At 39.6% G+C, this 13854-nt stretch overlaps 2 protein-coding genes across 2 annotated transcripts in view; one reads left to right on the top strand and one right to left on the bottom strand.

Moving 5' to 3' along the window:
- Positions 1-1731: 1731 nt before the first annotated feature.
- LOC125899049 (neuferricin) lies at positions 1732-5653 on the bottom strand. The gene is made up of 4 exons (XM_049593202.1): positions 5270-5653; positions 3996-4136; positions 2436-2622; positions 1732-2293 (listed from the first exon to the last, which is right to left on the bottom strand). The coding sequence occupies exons 1-4, from the start codon at positions 5526-5528 to the stop codon at positions 2119-2121; spliced, it is 762 nt and encodes a 253-aa protein (XP_049449159.1). The 5' UTR covers positions 5529-5653; the 3' UTR covers positions 1732-2118.
- Positions 5654-5727: 74 nt separating this feature from the next.
- Positions 5728-13854, top strand: part of zzef1 (zinc finger, ZZ-type with EF hand domain 1) — a 51573-nt gene continuing 43446 nt past the window's right edge. Inside the window, exons 1-4 of the mRNA XM_049593200.1 lie at positions 5728-6264; positions 8446-8590; positions 10971-11165; positions 13607-13790. Coding sequence (XP_049449157.1) covers positions 5845-6264; positions 8446-8590; positions 10971-11165; positions 13607-13790 — 944 coding nt within the window. The 5' untranslated portion in view covers positions 5728-5844. The remainder of the gene's footprint in view (positions 6265-8445; positions 8591-10970; positions 11166-13606; positions 13791-13854) is intronic.

The raw sequence follows: 13854 nt of genomic DNA, 5'->3' as shown, positions 1-13854 counted from the left end.
TGTTGTTCTCAGGGGAGCTCCCTAGTGGGTAGTCCTTTCTGGTAGTCCCCAGAACTGTTTAGTGCAATGGTTCCTGCAATGATACAGGCTTTAAATAGATGAGGCTACTTTATCTCGAGTTCACAAAGTGTTGTCTTTGTTGAGAAACGGTCTCAGGAAAACATTTGGTATTTTGAGATAATGACATGTATGACTTGCAATCTTGAGAAAACAATATTAATTTGTTACCAAGGGAAGATGAAGGAAATAAAATGTCTGAATCCATGGCTGTTTGGGGCGTCTGTAGTTTGTCTCTATGATTGGCACATCGTCTATCATGTGTAGGCATCAGTCAAATTAAATGGAACTTTTTAACAGGTTGGGAAAATGTGACCTGAGACAGCCTATTTTATCACAAGAGGAATATAAATGTGGACCACAAAACAAAATTCTCTCAACAATCCTCCTCAGTTACAGAAATGCCTATTATGCCTATGCATGTCATTTAATTTGTAGTCCTTACACGCCATCGTCATAATCATAAATCATATTTCAAAACCAGTCACCAAATGATTACATTCCATTTTTATTATCTGCCATGAGGTCCTCGTTGGAAGTCTTGATCCCCACAATGTTGCCTCAAGTCAAGTCGTTGTCTTGACCCCATCACATTTAACGCTTCTTGATTTCTAAGCCTAACAGGTGCACTTTATCAAGATCACGACATTTCCGATCATTGGGGAGAATGTGGAGCAGAGGGACGGCCAAGTAGTGGGGCCTCTTTAAGTATTGTTAAATTGTACAGATAAATGTGTGATATTTTTGACCACTACAACTGTTTTGTACTTAAATGCAGTTTGTGCTTGTCATTGTGACAAACCTAAATCTTGCCTCTGTTAATCTTTTATGCACATTGTTTAATCTTTTATGCACATTATATTGTATCTGTATGCTCAGATATCTAGCCTGTCTCTTCCTGGTGTATCCTTTTAGAGAAAGGGAGGACAACTTTACATAAAGGTCATCAAAAACTAATGCATTGACTTCTTCTTCATTCTTGCTCTTTATTGTGAATAAGTTAGAAGTATGGAAGCACATTTCTGTCAATGTAATGCAAAAAAAGATCCTGTAAGTCATTGAAATGACTCAAAATAATGAGGAGCTTTCTCAATATTATGACTTAGGCCTACCATCACAAAGTTGTATGCACCAGGTGAAACATTTTTCTTTTTTTGCAACACTATGTCATTATTTTGAGTATTTAAATCATTATCATTATCTTTAGATATGTCATTATTTTGAGAAAGTTTGTCATTATTTTGCAATACTAGGTAAATATTTTGAGATTTTCAAGTCTTTTTTTTTTTCCAGCGAAATCGTTATTTTAATGACATTTCTCTTTATTTTGAGATACTAAGTCATTATTTTGAGGAACTTTCTCATTATTTTGTAATACTAGCGAGATTTTTAAGTCATTACTTTGGAATATATAATATAATTCTAAGAAAATTTCTCTTAATTTCAAGATTATTTTAATTTAATTTTAAATTAATTTTAAGACTTAATATCTCAAAATAATGACTTGGTATCTCAAATAATGATCTAGTCTTGAAATCACATGTATCATGAAATAATGTCATTAGTATCTTAAAATAATGAGAAACTCATAATAATCAATCACAAAATAATGATAATTAATATTATAATAATGATAATTAATATAATTATTATTAAAATATTATTAAAATAATTACTTAGTATTTCAAAATAAAGGGGAAATGTTTTTAAAGTGATTTATCTCTTTATGATGTAAAATATAATAATGAGCTAGTTTTCAAAATAATGAGAAAGCTTTTCAAAATAATTGCTTAGTATCTCAAAGTAACAAATTAGTATGTCAAAATAATGAGACACTTTCTAAAATAATGATTTTATATCGTAGAATAAAGAGAAATTATCCAAAAAAAATGTATCTCAAAATAATGACCTAGTATTGCAAAATATAAAATGATAATGACTTACAATATCTTTTTCCTCTGCCATCACTTTGGCCAAAATGGGTTTCCTTATAGAGTCCCTGAGTATTGTGCTGCTAAAAGCAGTCCATGATGAAGTCCAGGTTTTGGGCCAGCCCAGCAGCTAAAACTCTTCAACAGAGCATGACTCAGCATGTGCAGGGCAGCCGTTGTATTTCTGCAGGTTGGGGTCTTTCTCTGCTGCAGGTGGGTCTTCAACACAGACACAACGAACACTGCTGGAGCCTGGCGAGAAGAGTTTCCGTGGGACACCTGTCCAGCCTCTTTCCACTCCACCGCTGAAGGAAAACAACAGAACAGTCCTGATAATTCCCACTAGTGCCAGACACGCTCTATTACAGGTGAGCAGTACATCACAGCATCTCATCTTATGCCCTGTAGGCTTGTTAATATTTGATTAGAGCAAAACTATTTCCATACCTCTTAGTGGAGCACCAGACTCTTCCACCCCTGGCAGCACTCCACTCTGCGTTGCATGCTGGGAAGCGGACCTTATCGGCCTCAGACTGGGCCTTTATTCGCCGGCCCTCTGCTAGTGATGCTTCTACCTGCAGCAGGGCCTCTGTGGGCTGTCCGGTCTCACTATAGAACCGGCCTGTTAACAGACCTGAAAGTAAACACAGGTGGATGTTGGTTGGCTGTTTGGCTGGCGTTTTAAAGATGTTGATAGATGTCCACTGATAAGGAGACATTCGGTGAAACAAGCTACTGCAATTCAAAGGATGTTTCCATGTGTAGACTCAACTTGTGACAGATACTGAGATAAAATGGCTCCACTAGTTTATTCTGGATACTCTGGAGTTTTCCAACCATCGGGAACACTGGCTTATTTTTTCAGCCTTTCTCTCACATTTTGGAAAGACCTATTCTGATTTCTGGTGCTAAGTACCCTGATGTAGTGCTGTTGCAGAATCGAAAAAAGGTACTAGCACCTGATGAGGAACTTTACAACATCCTCAATTAGAAAAAAAAAATTGGAGTGTTAGACACTTATTTATACATAATTTTAATAAGGTCTGTACACACGCCATCTATTGCACATCTATCTGTCCAGTGAGCGGGAACCTTCCTCTGTTCATCTTTCTGAGTTTCTTCCAATTTTTCCCCCTTAAGGGTTTTTTGAGGAAAATTTTTCCTTGTCTGAAATAAGGGTGGAAAAAGCCCCTCAAGGCAAATTTGTGATATGGGATGTTAGGTTATATAAATAAAACTGTCTTAACTTAAATAAAGCTGTACAGAACCTGTACAGTATAAAGGATGAAAAATAACTTAAGTAGTAATAAATTAATGGATAAATACAGGAATAAATGCATAAATATGGAAATAATTAAAAGGCCAAATAAATGCTAAGATGAATAAATGACTTTGCACAACTACCACTTCTAAAAACTTTATTTTCATTTTAATTCAGGTATATTGTAATTTTTTTCTTTTGATTTTTTTTCCATATTTTTTTACGTTACTTAATTCTATTTTATATTTATCGCTTTATTTTAGCAATACTTTTTTCTTACAATGTTGTGCACCAATACACCGAAAAAAAAATCTTGTATGTGAAACCCTACATGGCAATAAATCGGAATCTGATTCTGAGAATAAATAAATATTTAAATAAATAGATAAATGCATGTATAAGGAAATAAAGTTGATAATTAAACAATCCATAAATAAATATCTTAAATTTATTCTACATTTTTGTAAATTATATCTATGTCTGTGTCTGTATGTTAATGAGGTGGGCCTTTATTTATTTATTTCCATATTTATTTCAGCATTTAAAAACACTATTTATTTACTTATTTCTGTATTTATTTATTTATTATTGTATTTATTTATCCTCGTGTCATTTTTCATCCTTCATAGATCTTATCGTTTAAAATGCTTGAAAGGTACCTGATGACTAAATTTGTTGAGGAAGAAATGCATGTGCTGTATCCAAAATTTCAAATGGTAAGAGATTGGGGGACAAACGATACGTACCTGCAAACTCGTACTCCCTCTGGTAAAAGGCCAGCCAGTCATAAAGGGCCATCACCTGCAGTGGGGACAGACTGGACACATCATCTGTCAGGCCACTTTCTGTGAAGTCTCCGGTGATGAAGGACAGTGAAGCATCTCTTCCTGAAAATGCAGACACATTCTGTATAAAGATCATTGCAGTGTAAGGGATACTAATGCACTGTAGCTGTGTATATGCTGTTATTGGACTGGAATTCGTGTCCCTGATTTAGCCAAAACATTAAAACCACTGACAGGTGAAGTGAATATTATTTTGTTCCAATGCATTGTTCTGCTGGGAGACCTTTGGTTCTGGCATTCATGTGGATACCACCTGACATGTTCCACCCACTCAAACACTGTTGCAGTACCAAGTACCCCCCCTCATGGCAACAGTACTCCCCAGTGGTAGTGCCCCCCCTCCCAGCAGAAAAAAGCACCATGCCACACTAAAAAAACTGTTCATAAATGGCCTGTGGGGCGTGAGGAAAAAGCTCAAGGTGTCGACCTGGCTTCTAAATTTCTCCCAGGTCCCAATCTGTTCAAGGATTCTTGTGATGTGCCAGTGCCCCAGATGTACCCCTAATCCAAGGTGGGGCCTCCTTGGATCAGACTCATCTGACCTGTCGAGGCATGGACACAGGATCTCTGGGAGTGTCCTGCAGTGTCTGGCACCAGTGCGTTGGCGGCAGATCCATTTAGTCCAGTGGGTTGTGAGGTGGGTTAATGGCACGTGCCACAGATGCTCATTCAGATTGGGATCTGGAGAATTTGGAGGCCAGGTGGACACTTTGAGGTCTTTGTCACATTCCTTGGGTCATTCCTGAGCAATGTTTGTAGTGTGGCATGGTGCATTATCCTGCTGGGGGGCCACTGCCATTGGGGAGTACTGTTGCCATTGGGGAGGGGGGGTACTTGGTCTGCAACGGTGTTTGAGTGAGTGGAACAGGTCAGGTGGTATCCACATGAATGCCCGAACCAAAGGTTTCCCAGCAGAACAATGCATTGGAACCTTTCTCTGTCATTAATAAAGTCATTATTATTATAATTATTATTATTATTGTATTTTTTTTATTACACAGATGCATTATTATTATTAGCCTGTTATTAATATTTTGTTTAAAGAGGGAAAAACAAAGGTATGTCTCATACATCTAAACTTGAAAACGGGTTAAAAATTTAAAGATCTCTCTGTAGGTAGGTGTGTGCTGTTACAATCAACACAATATAGGCACATAGGAGAAGAGGTGAATCACCTGCCATAAAGTGATAAGCTCCACCGGGTCCATAGTGCTTGTTACCCTTGTGTACATCAAAAACTTGGCCCAGTATGGCCAGGTAAAGGCCCTCACTGCCTTCCCTCCCGTCGTACAGCGATAACTCACGGCTGCCCAGGAGCCGCACGGCAGCAGGGGGCTCCTGATGCTTGCATCCAGATCCAAAAATAACGGACCAGTCACGAGGAATGTACAAAACTGCCAGCGCTAAAACCGCGACCATTACATAGCCCAGCATGCTGTTTAAATGAGCATTTCACTATTACACCCATTTATTACATCATATTCCGTTTGTCTGTAAAATAGTGACAACACCACAACAAAACAAGCACTTCCGTGTTCAGGAACACCACAGCGCATGCGCACACCAATAAGGCAAAGGCCGTTCCAGGCTCGTTGACGTACAGTACGTAACGTCAATGCGGTAGTAGTGAACGGCGGAGCTCTAGCTGTAGGTTAGAGAGGTCTGTGTACAGACCGGTACAACCGTCGCAAAACTGACCCCCCGGTGGGCCGCAGAGATTTTCGGGGAGCCCTCGGTCGGTTAAACAAACATGGGGAACGCGGAGAGCGGCTGCGGTGGAGGCAGCGGCGACGAGGACGACGTGGAAACGGAGAGCCCCGGCTTCGCGGAAGACAGTCCGGCCTCTGCGGCCACCGCCGTCGGTGTCGGAGGCGGTGGCGGTGGCGGCTCCGGTTCTGGGAGAAGCGGAAGGGGATCGAATAACCTGCCCGTGCCCACCGGTGGACCGCCCAGCCCCGGTGTGCTCCTGGAGCAAGTGAAACTGAGGGAAGCGGCGGCTCGCATTAGCGACTCGGGTGTCGCCATTCGGGAGTCTGTCCTGGCTGGGAACGAGGGTGTCCTGGTGCGGTGGCTGGAGGACCGGTTAAACCGAGGAGAGGAGTCCGTCAATGTGGAACAGTTCTGTGAGATGTTGGAGAGCAGAGATGCCCCGAGAGATGAATGTGAAGAGGTATAGAGCCAGAGAAACACAGAGAAGTCATGTGGACTGCCATTAACCGTCCATAGTCTTGTTCTTGTCCCACATGAGGATGGAATAGTTGATAGCTGTTTTTTTATTTAACTAAACATAAATATAATAAAAATTCAATATACAGGAGAAACTATAGAAACAGAGCACTAATAAAAGAGCTTCTACAAAAAATATTATTAAACATACAGATATTTAGTGCCTTTTTTGTTAGTTCAATTAGAAAGTAGTTTCTAGTAATTATACTGCTAAATCTACAAAATTTTGCCATCATTATCAAATTTAATATAAAAAAATCTACTTATTTTCTAGGGTTTTTGAAGAAATCAAACACAACACTTTCCCATAATAATATAAAGTTTTAAAAGATATCATTAACCACAACTTTCTAAGGGTCTGTCAGATTGTTTTGGTTTCTGTTTTTGAATTTTCATCACAGAAACAGCAGTTTGTGTTTATGTCTTTATTTATTTCTGCATACCGTGGTTGGCAGTAACATATGAATTCATTCAAAGGACACCACCTTAACCTTGTTCATAATTAGGTCTATTTATTCGAAAGCCTCCACACCTTCCTCCAACAAACCCATTCCAATATGGAGGGTTGATGGCTGTTTTTTTTTTTTTTTTTTTTTTTTTTTAATTAAGCAAAACAACACAACACAGATTCAGTATACAAATAGAACAATAACTAAAGACCCAGGGGTGTATCACACTAGACACAAATATTATAAACCAACAGATATTAATTGTCTTGGTAGCCTTTTTTGTTAGTTGAATTAGAAAGTAGTTTCATATATTTAGATCCCCCAGAAAAACAACAAAATAAGTTGCTAAATTTACATTTATGATTTTAAAAACGAACACCACATTTCCCTCTGATAATATAAAGTCTTTAAAGATATAATCAAACAAATCTGAAGAAGTCTTTCCAAAATTTCTAGGTTTCTGTTTCTGAATACTCATCTCAGAAAGAGCAGTTCATGTTTATTTTCTTTCTCAGTTTCTGCATATAGTAATTGGCAGGGGGATAATTATGAATAATTTTCCAGGACATCTCCTAAAATTTCTCATGATTACGACTATATATGAGAAAACATCCAGAGCTTCTTCCAATATATATAATTTACAGACAAGGTTGGTGGTAAATTGATACAGTATAGTATCGCAATGTTTTACGTGGCAATACTGAATGGAAACACGGACACCATGTATCCATTTTTTAATTATGGGAAATGTTAATACTGTAAATATGAATTCAACTTTTTTTTGTAGTTTACTGGAATAATAACATCAATTACTTTTTTAGTCCACTAGATACATGTTGCTGCAACAAAAATGATTAATTTACAGACCAAAAATTGAAACAGATGTTGATCAAGTTTTCCTTTTTCAGGAAATAATTTGCAGTTGCAAGAAAATGGTAATAAATTGCAATAAATGTTATCACAATTCTCAGCATATCATAAAATGTTTAAAATCACAACCATATTGTACTGTGATTTAAGTATTGCAATAACATTGTATTGTGGTGCCACTGGTGATTCCTGGTGATTACCATTTTACAAACAGATTCCAATATCACATGACATGTATGTAACTGGTTTGACAGCTGTTTACATGCCCATGCACGGTGAGTGATAAATAAATATGAGACCCTGTAATCTGTTGAGTTATCTAGAGGCTGTGCAGTGAGTCAGACGAATGAGCTCTCCTGATGTCACCTTTTATTGTCACTGGGTTTTCAGCTTTGGCCTCCTGTAGTCCAACACACCACTTTATTGTCTGTTGGCTGACATTTGTTGTTCAACCAAAGGTTGCAGATGAATGGGATTGACTAATGAATGTGTACTTTAGTCTGCATTTGTCTTTGTGTGGGTGGACATGGAATGCCTATACATACTATAGGCTACATTGGTTCAAATATTCCAAACACTGCGGGCATTTAGATGTAGAGCTACTGCCTGTTTTTTCTTTTCAAAAGATGTTCAACAGATGTAAAATATATGTAGAACTTAATGAAATGAGATAGTGGTAGAGCATATTACGTGCCCCATGAATGATACCAATTATCCATGTATGTTTGTGTCGGTGTGCAGGAATGGGAGTGACTGTGTTTTTATATAAAGTGTCACAATGTGTACTGTGTCTGTCCCTGTTTCAGGCCTTTGGACAGTTCGATGCAGAGGGGGATGGGGTGGTGGATGTAGAGAGCATGCTGATTGCTCTGAAGAACTCCAATGGAGCTAATCTGAAGGGAGAGCTGAGTCATGTGATAAGACAACTGCAGGCATGCTCCCTAACTCCAGGTATGATTATTTACTGATCCTTATTTGAATATGTGTTGTCAGCAGTTAACAGAGGAGCTAAAGGAATAGTTTGGACGTTTGGAATTGGGGTTCTATGAGGTTCTTATCCATAGTCAGTGTATTACCTTCAGTAGATGGTGGTCGACACACCCCCAGTTTGGAGAAGCAGGCAGGAGTACCGCCACAGAAGCTAAGCAATGTACTGCTGTGGATGGGGGCAGCAGCAAAACATATCAGATTAAGTGTGCGCTATATTTAGAATATTTTCACTGCTTTACCTTGCCATCAGACAGCCCTTTCTGACCAGACTCCTTTGACAAAAACTGTAATTTTACCTCGCAGAACATGTGTCTTAATCAGTTTGTTTGTTTGTGTTATACCCTTTTCCACCAAAATTAGAGTGTATTTGCAGGTTCTTTAGGTGTGGGAAAGCAGAGCCATGTCTGCAGTAGACAATATGCCTTTCTATTTTTCTTTACTGGTGTGGCACATTTGGTGTCATAAACGTGCTGGAAAACAGGGTGTATAAACAGTAGAGAGCAGCGTGGAACCCAGTGAAAACGTTACGGTGGTTACTATTTTTTATATCTGTTACTGAAGGCAGGGCAGGGATACTCTTGGGACTCTTTGGGCTACTCTTGTGTCTACCTTTGAGCAATGTTAAAGGGTGCAGAGGCTGGTTGTGCCTGATGTTGCTAAGCGACAGTAAGACGCACCATATCATAGCCCCTTACCAGAAATCCAGAATGTGTAGCTGACCTTCTTCCAGGCATTGTTTTAAGCAAGTATTGGGCCTAAAAGGTTGTCCGTGGGACAGATGCACCAAAATGATCCACTTATTATATACACTGATCAGCCAAAACATTAAAACCATTGGTGGGTGAAGTGAATAACATTGATCATCTTGTTACAGTGCAGTATTCCATTGGGAAACCTTTCGTCCTGGCATTCATGTGGATGCTACTTGACGTGCTCCACCCACCCGAACACTGTTGCAGACAAAATAAACTCATGGCAACAGCACTTATTGATGGCAGTGACAGATGTTTGATCAGATGGGGATCTGGTGTATTTGGAGGCCAGGTTGATGCCTTGAGCTCTTTGTCACGTTCCTCTGACCATTCCTGAGCAGTTTTTATGGTGTGGCATGGTGTATTGTCCTGCTGGGGGGCCACAGCTACTGGGGAGTGCCGTTGCCATAAAAGGGCTACCTGGTCTGCACTGGTGTTTTAGTGGGTGGAGCGTGTCAGGTGGCATCCACACGAATGTCAGAACCGAAGATTTCCTCAACAGAACATTGCACTGTCAATAAGATGATCATAGTTATTCACTTCACCTGTCAGTGGTTTTAATGTTTTGGCTGATCAGTGTATATAGTACAGACTAATATTTACAGAAGAAAGGGAAGACGTCTAACAGCTGTGATTGGTTGTTCCTCGTCACTTGACATGCAATGCGTGTTGCCCTTGCGCCCTGAAAAACAGACGCTTGGGAGCGTGTTACTTTTGCTTTTGAGCGCACCCTCTGCACGCCTACACTGAAAACAATGGATTTGAGGGCACAAAGAATGTGGCATGTGTACGGGCCCTTACTCAGTCCCCCTTTCAAACTCAGTGCCAACTAATTTGGAACACTGTATGAGTGCTGCTTGGATAGAGACTGATTGTATTTTGTGGCAGCGTGTCGTTGCATCACTCAGGAAAAGGGGTGAAAAATTGTGTGTGCACCGGGTTGTTATATTTTCATCCCTGCTGATCAGAGCTGGAGCTGATGAATACACATAACCACTGCAGAGTCATTTGTCCAGAGAGTGAATGCTGATTGTAAGCTTTCTAAAGAAAGACTAAAGCCAGATGTTAGTGGGTGTTTGTGGGTTTTTTGTGCAGAGGAAAATGGGATTATTGCGTGACTTTGGTGTTTTAAACGACTGGTTTAGATTCTTCAAAGTCACACAACACAACACAAACAAAATAACTGATTGAGGCAGTGGTAAACCAGCAGCTCCTGTGTTCGACAAGGTAAATTACAGTTTTTGTCAAAGGAGTCTGGTGGCTTTGAAAAGAGCATAGATAACGGCTTATGTTCCTTGTCGGAGAGGGCTGTCCAACAGCAAAGTAAAGCAATGGCAATATTCTAAATACAGCGTGGACCGAAACTGATAATAATGTTTTTAGGAGGCTAAAATATGTTTTGCTGTTGTCCTAGTCCACAGCAGTACATTGTTTAGATTCTGTGTCAGTACTCCTGCCTGCTCCTGCCTGCTTCTCCAAACTGGTGGCCTGCCAACCGCCATCTACTGTAAGTAAGACACTGACCATGGATAAATACCTCATATAGCCACACTCCTCTTTAACCCTTTCAACCCCTTTTTCCCCCACAGGTTTTGTTGACATATTCTCCAAGACCAAAGACCGGTTAGGGGCACATGCCTCTAAGATCCTTAAATTCTTACACAGGAATCGTATTCCCAGCAGTGCCATCCCCTTCCCTATTTTAGAGGGCTACAACAGTATCTGCACCATGAGATCCAGTGTGGTCCAGGACTTCTTGGAATTCCTCTTGCAGAAGGAAAAAGGTGAACGCCACAGCAACATTATACATTTTATTTACCTTTTTATTTATTTATTTAACATATCTGTATTGTTTTTTAAACAACATATAAACTGCTATACAGCATTATAAAAGAAAAAGAAAAAAGGGTATACATATGCACAAGTACACATATATACATATAACTAGATATGCACAGAGCCTTGAAAAGAACAGGCAGTTGCAGAAGATAAAGGTCTTACCAGGATCCATCCAACTGTGATTGACTACAAGATGTAAAAAAATGAATTAAATATGACTTACTTCACATGGAGTTATCAAGAAAGTGGGGGTATGGAGTCTGGCTTTTATGTATTACAAGAATGGATTCCAAATTCTGTTTATTGTAGTCAAGTTTGAGATGTTGCATCACCTCCCTCAACCACTGAGTCCAGCTCAGCGGTTGAGGGTTCTTCTAGTGGAGAAGGATTCATCTCTGTGCTAATGCAGTGCCAAATTTTGTTACTTTTAGTTTAGATCCTGAAAGATTATTATTTTTCTCTCATGTTATGCCAAAGATGGCTGTCAAAAGATCCTGGTGAATGTTCATTTTTAAGACGTCTGATAGTGATTTGAAGATCGAACTCCAAAAAGTGGACAAGTTAGGACACAGCCAGAATGGGAGGGACTGGGGCAAGGACAGAGCCAATCTGCCATCCATACTTTTTCCTAATACTAGACCATATAATCAGAGACTCTGCTACAATAGGGTTATTCTTAACATATCGTAGTGACAGGGGCAATGGAGAAAACAAAATCTTCAAAGCTTCAAAATCATTATGGTGCACTGACTTGTGATAGGGAGAATGGTGCCCCTTTTATTCCCACTCCATTCCCCGAATGCCTGTTCTTGCACTATGTAACTTGTGAGGATGGAGGGATGGATGCAGACTATTAATATGGTAGAGATCTGTCTCATGGCTAATGAGAAAACGGCAGTCTGGCAAGAGAGTGTACATAGATACAGTCAGTGTCCACTCATAGTTAGGGGTGTGGTGAGGGTGGAGTAGACACAAGGGGAAACAGCCCTTTACCCCAGCCTGTAAATGCTGGGAAAGTGCAGTTTTCAATCACAAAAGAGACAGTTACATTAATTATACTTGTCCTAATATCAGCACCCCACATCCATTAATGCTATGATGTAATAGCAGCACTTAAGTTAAACCACTAGCACACCATTATGTTTTGACAATGTGCTTTAATATTATCATGCAGAGATTTGCACCAGTAAGAACTACAGGTCCTCCGAGGTTCACAACTTTTTTTTTTTCCAGTGGCTAAACAATATAATACTGTTCAGGCTAAAGAGTGAGATCCTTTTTGTGTAACTGGAAGCTGCCCCCAAATCACCATCACCTCACCCAACAGAATGCATTTAAATAAACTGTGATTTTAGCATGTATAGAGCCAGCATATTTACGCATCTGGCTGGGAGAATTAAAGGTTAATTTAAACCACACCAGAGTTGATGACTGATTTGGATGAAGTGATTTTTTTACAATGATAAAATGACTGTTAATTTAAATGGAGTCTGGTGGGTTGATGGTAGTGATTCTGGGTCTGTGTCTGGTCAGCCAAAAAGGATCTCACTCTTTAACAAAAAGGTCCATCTTTGTTGGGATCCTTTATATTATGCTGTCAGACATTTGTAATAACAATCTGAGCCTGTCAGTTTTAATGGATGTACATTGGCTGTGTGAGCTCTGAGTGGTTACGTTGCGGCTTATTTCGCTGCTTTTCTCAGCTCTGGTTCAATTTCAGAAATGTCTCGATCAGTCACTTAAACACAAAAACACAGGAAAGCAGGGTCCAGGTTGAAACTTCAACTCTGGATTTTTAAGTGCATTTGAAAGTCACACGGCAACTCTTCAGCATGGTAGCGAATGCTTTGTTTTCCCTCACTGCGTAAAAGGATGTGATGTTTGGTGGGCATTCCCATCAATACTGACTGAATGTATCCCTGCTAATGTTATTTCTGAAAGATTGTGACATAGACTGTAACCTTCTTGGTGCCATCCCTGTCTCATAAAGTTTATGTCATCCATCTTTATTGTACAGTCTGTGTAGAAAACTAGGTATATTGGCTGAAAATGCTAACAGTATTTCAGCCAAACTAAAACTTTCTGTCATGATTTTTTTGATTCATCTCCAGTGTCACAATAAATAAAACTATGCAGAGTCATATTCGCATAAAATCTTGTAATATTGATCTACCTTGTCAGCCAGCATGGCCCTATGGCTTCTGACGTCATATTGGCCTTCAGCTTGTCAAGTAATGCACATGCACAGCAGGATCAAATTGCAAAAATACCAGTTCTTGCATAATGTTGCTTTAACTGTACATTTGTTTTCTGAGTATTTAAGAATATGCTAACACTAAAGACATATTTAGAATCTGTCATCCTGATCTGTGTTTGTGTATTTCAGATTTAGATATCCAGTACAGAGCGGAGCTGGACCGTGATCCAGAGGTGGATAAAGTCAAGGTGGTCACACAGTGCTACAGCACAATAGAAGCTTCGTCCAACGTTACAGACATTTACAAGATGACAAATGGGGAAACTGCATCTTTCTGGCAGTCAGACGGCAGTGCACGTTCGCACTGGATAAGGTAAGAGCGTCTGCTTTGTGACTCGAGGCTTCACAGCTGGTTGTCATGTGTGCCGGATCCTCGA

Source organism: Epinephelus fuscoguttatus, linkage group LG12 (assembly GCF_011397635.1).
Source record: "Epinephelus fuscoguttatus linkage group LG12, E.fuscoguttatus.final_Chr_v1".
NCBI lineage: Eukaryota > Metazoa > Chordata > Actinopteri > Perciformes > Serranidae > Epinephelus > Epinephelus fuscoguttatus.
Note: the sequence above shows the minus strand (reverse complement) of the source record. Positions and strands in the feature narration are given on the sequence as shown.